The sequence below is a fragment of the Vipera berus genome (assembly GCF_964194415.1).
Source record: "Vipera berus genome assembly, chromosome: 7".
NCBI lineage: Eukaryota > Metazoa > Chordata > Lepidosauria > Squamata > Viperidae > Vipera > Vipera berus.
Window position 1 is genome coordinate 52,343,719 of NC_138209.1, and position 6,000 is coordinate 52,349,718.

The window sequence follows — 6,000 nt, forward strand, 5'->3', positions numbered from 1 at the left end:
CGCATTGTAACAGGTGACTGGCATCACAGATTGGCAGATTTTCTACTCTGCCAGCATTCTACGCCCTGCACTGCTACAGGTAAAAGTCCTGCAGAACTACGTTGGGGGAGGCGTTTGATCACTAAGCTGGACAGGTTGCATCCAGATAGAGTGGCAGCAAAAGCTCTTGACCAAAACCCCTTAGGGGGCTGGAAATGGGTGATTGGGTTTGGGCCAGAAACTATGGTCATGGGAATCTGTGGGTTCCTGGTCAAATTACCAAAACATCTGGGCCCCTGTCTTATGAAGTTGGGTTGGAGGGAGAGTGAGTTGTCAGATGCCACATTGATCAACTCAGAAAATGGTTTCCAGAATGGCTACTAAGTGAGGACTGCATCATAAGTCCCTCCCAAGGTCCTCAAATTTGCGGCCAAGCCAGTCCTCACATGGACTCTCAGGACTTTTCCTTCATAACTGAGGAGGAACCAGAGGGAGAAGTGGGGAGTCCAGGAATGCAACATGGGTCCCCTGAAGGAGCAAGCCAACCGGACGTCAGCAACTGCTGTGCCTACTCTGCTGATCAGTCTGGCCCTGGGGTGGGCCAACCTGTAGAGGCCAGCCAGAGAGCATCTAAGCCCCTTGATTCAGGAGCACCAAGGGACACAGGTCTACCCAGCCCACTGGGTAAGCTGGTAGACCACAAAGTGACTGGAACTCCAAGACATTCCACGAGGGCACACAACCCTCCTTCTTATCTTGCTGATTACGTTGTAAAATAAAGAGCTATAATATTGTTGCATTGCTGCTTGCCACTGTACTACAGAAACTAGTGTTATGATGTTAACTGTCTGGCATACTGTCAATGAAGGCATATTCATTCAGGTGCTATGATGTAACTGTCTAGTGTGCTGTCAATGAAGCCTATTCATTCAGACGTTGTTTAATAACATTGTAACCTATATGGGTTGCTTTTTTCTATTACTATTATTTATTATTTAAGTTGGTTTTGATAATGAGTCTTGATAATTGCATTAAGACTAACTTGTATTAATATTGTCTGATCTAAGAGGGGAGGGGTGTTATGTACTGGGCTCATTAGTGGGTTGCTGGAGCAGCTAACGGCTCTCCAGCAACCCAGACTATAAGTCTCCAGTGCTGCTGTTGGCTATCCCTAGGCAGCAATGGTTGTTTCAAACCTATTGGCTGCCGCCTAGGGGCTAGACTATATATTGAGGCTAGTTGCAGCCATTTTCCCAGTTCTGACTCTGCACGAAATAAACCATGAGTTTTCCTGTACTCATTTACCTTGTCTTCATTCCTGCGCCAAAGAACCTACTACACAACAGATAGGATCACTTTCAAATTTCTTTCTAATGTTTTCTTCCTTTCTCTGCCTTAATATTTTGCTAACTTCTCCAAGGTTCTCTGTAGTTCCCTATACCAACACCCCCCCTCATTTCTCAGGGACTATTTTGCAGGTACCTTTAGCTCCTTGAAAATGCCGAAATTTAAAAAAAATCTCATGAATAAATACAAATTAATAACATACAAAAATAGACCTCTAGTAATCCAAATCCAGCACTGTTTTAGATTGATCCTTCTCCAAAGCACGTAGACTCTACATTTTCCCCTTATCATATTTAACTACAACAAGTACGGCTAAGTTTAGGTGGATACATGATACCCTTCTAAAGTTTTAATAAAAGATTGTCCTGTCAGTCCTGTCTGGTTCTAAGGCAGTGGTGGCGAACCTTTTTGAGACCAAGTGCCCAAACTGCAACCCAAAATCCACTTATGCATCGCTGGGTACCAGGGGCATGGCCACTAAGTGGTCAATGCTCCAGCGACCCGATTCAGGTGTCAGAGGCCTGCAAAATCAGTCATGGGGGGAGGAGCGAAATTGCTCTGCAGCCCTAGGGCCCTAGGCCTCCGATACCTGGATCGGGCCTCAGAAGCATTGTAAAATTGCTCCACGGCCATGGATGCAAACTCCAGAAGCTTTGAAAACACTTCTGCTGCCCAGATCATCTGTGAGTGGGGGGGAGCAAAATCGCTCTGTAGCCCTAGATCTGGGCAGCAGAAGCATTTTGCAGGCCTCCGATGCCTGGATTGGGCTGCTGGAGCATCGTAAAATGATCGGACAGGGGGGCACAAAATCGCTCCGGAGGCTTACCTGGACTCATGCTGCAGCTGCCTCCACCATCCAGCCTGGATCCACCCATTTCTTGCAGCTGCTCCCTGACTCTCAGTGCAGAGAGAAAGAGAGCAAGAGCACAGGAGCACATGGAGAGGGGGCGGGGCAGCCTGGTTCCGCCTCCATCTTGGGTGATGGTGCACATGCCCACAGGGACGGCTCCACATGCCACCTGTGACATACGTTCCATAGGTTCGCCAACCCTGCTCTAAGGCAAGATGCTCATTTCTGTTTCTTGGTCAAGGGAGCTAGTGTTGTTTGAAAACCATTTCCATGGTCATGGCTATATGCCAAATGTACATGGAACACTGTTATCTTACCAACAAAGTGGTAACTTGCAGTTAGAAATCATGCAAAATTTTTAATAATTCTTCATAATATTAAAGAAAACAGACTTAAAAAACAATTATTTAATAGATAAGAGTTAATCTGCATTTTTTGAATCACAGAACTGGAATCAGAACGGAAACAAGAACCACATAGCAACTTGTATTACCATTAATACAGATGCACCTGGGGGAAAAGCTGCAGAAATTGAGGCCAGAAATTAACCAAATATATCTACAGAATATGATAAAATATCTACAGAATATAGTAAACAGTATCTCATTGCTGGCCTATCTGTGCAACTGAAGCTCTGCTGAGTTTTTATGTGTACTATATGGAAGATGCACATCAAAAGTAGACAGAGCTTCAATGTACTGTCCCAACCAACATCTTCACTCTTTTACCACATTCTGCAGAGACTATAAATTTTGTTTAAATACTACATTTATTTATTAAATTTGTTTGTCTGTCTCACTGTGGCAATAGATACCATCTCTACTTGAAAGGAAAATTTCTCTGAGTTTAAAATGATTCCATCTCACAAAGGAAGAGTGGACTTTCAAAAATAGTACAAAATTATAGAAAATTGTGGACAATGTCCAATAGCCATCTCACTGACCCTGACACCAAAGATTCCTTTTCTTAAATGTGTGCATTTGACACACTTGTATTTTGTTTTTTATTGCTTTAATAAATAAAAAAGAGACTGAAAAAGAATACAACAGAAACAGAAAAAAGATGTATTAAAATATATTACTAATGGAGAAAATAATGCAGCTCATTTTTTAAATACATCATAAAATTTTGACTGCACATTCCATGACATCAATAAGGGGCCAGTTTTTAATCACAAAGCAAATATTTATTTTTGATCCAAGATTGCACATGTGTATCACACCATTTTTCCGATGTGAAAAATGTCAGCACCAGTTCGTTTTTCAATTTTCAAAACAAGCAATTACTTTCTTCTGTTTTCATCTTTTGAAAAGAAAATCTTAACAAATTCCACCAGTTTCAAACTTATCCAGATTTAACTCTTATATTCATTTCATTTCAATATATTTCTGTCCCCCATAAAAGTTTAATTCACCACTTCCTTCTGTGAGAGGGTAGGGCAAGAGTCCCCCTCCTTCTCACTTTCAGAGGATTTTTGCTTCTTGGTGTTTTTTTTCCTGGAAGTCAATTATCAAGTAGAAGTAGAAAATCGATATTCTTACCCAGTTCCAAATACGTTGTTTATGATCAAGCTTAAAGTAGTGCTTTTGGGCTTCAGCTGCTTGTAGCTTGGGCTAGACTCTTGAGTGAACCTAGCCTTTCTTCTGCTGGTTTCTGGAGGGCTTTCCCCGAATGACTGGATTGACCGCCATCTCTCCACAGTCAGCGGGGCTCCCCTCCTTTTTTGTCACCTCTCTGAGGTGAGTTTAGCCCCATTTAGTGTCCCCTAACAGGAAATAATTGGCCATAGGATGCAGAGCCCACAATCCCTTGGCTGCTGCATTACTGCATAAAACTGGAAGCCGTAAATTTGTATTTTTTAAGAGAGTTATAAATTTGACATTTGTGGCACATAATTCAAAGTATAGTCATATTCTGAACCAGGGTGTATATGTATATGTATATGTATATGTATATACATATGCTTCTCCCAGAAGAAGGAAGCTGAAGCCACCAGCCTGAGGATGACGGATGGGATTCCGTCGAAACGTCACCCCTACACCTTTAGTTCTACGTGGGGAAAAACCCGAATAACCAAAGATCCATATGTATGTATATATATATATATATATATATATATATATATATATATATATATATGTATATATGTATATAGATATAGATATAGATATAGATATAGATATAGATATAGATATATAGATATAGATATAGATATAGATATAGATATAGATATATAGATATAGATATAGATATAGATATATAGATATAGATATAGATATAGATATAGAGTCTCGGGTTTCTTCCCGCGTTCCTTTCATCTTCAGAAAGTTGTGGCGACGTTTCATTTCTGAAGATGAAAGGAACGCGGGAAGAAACCCGAGACTCTAGATCTACACATACAGACACCCGCGAGAATCTACGAAAACATATATATATATATATATATATATATATATATATATATATATATATATATATATATATATATATATATATATAACAAACTTCAGACACTGAAAGAAGATGCTCATGTCATATGAGTACACCCACCCATTTTTATATGTGACAAACTTTATACTAATTTACAGTATATGTATGTTGACTTTACCTTCCAGAATATATGTTTTTCTTGCAGAAAAAAAAGAGAAAGGAACCAAAAACAAATTGGTGATGGAGTAAGGGAAAGGAGTTACTGCACATGAAAAGGAGCAAAATACAAATAGGGAAAATGATAAAAGCAAGAAGATAAGTAAGAGCAAGAGATAACAGGACAGGGAATAAAAAAAAGACAGAAGAACCCTATTTCAAAATTAAACAGTCAAGCAGCAACAAATCTTCAAGCTAATATTTAAAGATATTTCCTACAGTTTGCAGCAGCAATGTTTTTGTTTTCAATATCTTCTTTTTTTTACAAGGGATATCATCTTTCCTCATATTATTTACAAAAGGAAAAAAAAGAAAACTTTCCTATAAACACAGGTTCAAGAATTTTAATTAATGTTTTCTTCTTTCTTTCTTTCTAACAGGATGATGATATAAGGGAAAATCGGTTCAATTTCACAAGCTATGGAATGGGACCACCATGTATACAAGCAAAGGATGGAGTAGTCCCCAAAGGGTCCAATAATCCAGTTCAGTCTGCATCCCTTACTCCTGAGGAAATGAGGAAAGTATTCATTGATCGGGCCAAGAAAATTGATACCATATCCAGAGCCTGTTTCCCTTTAGCCTTTCTTATATTCAACATTTTCTACTGGATTATCTATAAAATTGTTAGGCATGAGGACATTCACCAATAACAAAATTAAGGTTTTCACTTTTTAACAGTTCTCATTTTGATTACAGTGGTAAAAATCAGTATTGAAATACTTTTTAAAGAACAAGAGCTCGATGGGGGGAAAAATCCAAGAAATAAAATACTTATGTGACTTGCTATGCAAAGTCACAATGATGGGGGGGAGGAGATATCCAATAAAGATGCAGCATAGTCTACCACAGTATTTCTACTTGTCATTAACTTTAGTTTTTCAAAGTAAATGACAATGCTGCTGCCAATCTTTCTACATATTTTACATAATAATATAGTATTCTTTGAAGTCCTTGTTATAATTTTTAATTCAGCTATATTTTTTTAATCTGTGAAAAGTAAGTCCCCAAAGTCCTGAGATAAGTGCCATACAATCAAGCCTCCTTTAAATTTTATAAATGAACACTGTTTTGAGTCTTGAGTTTAAAAAATCTTAACTATTTTAAGTAAATAAAGCTTGTTTTCTAGATTTAAGGACACTGCCAATGGCCTTTGTATTAAATAGAATGCATTTTAG

At 38.7% G+C, this 6,000-nt stretch overlaps 1 protein-coding gene across 1 annotated transcript in view; it reads left to right on the forward strand.

Annotated features, from left to right (window-relative positions):
• GLRA3 (glycine receptor alpha 3) overlaps positions 1-5,475 on the forward strand; it is a gene marked incomplete at both ends in the record, with an annotated part of 72,893 nt that extends 67,418 nt beyond the window's left edge. The window contains one exon of the mRNA XM_081333223.1: positions 5,203-5,475. Within this exon, the coding sequence (XP_081189349.1) occupies positions 5,203-5,475 (273 nt within the window). The remainder of the gene's footprint in view (positions 1-5,202) is intronic.
• Positions 5,476-6,000: the final 525 nt, after the last annotated feature.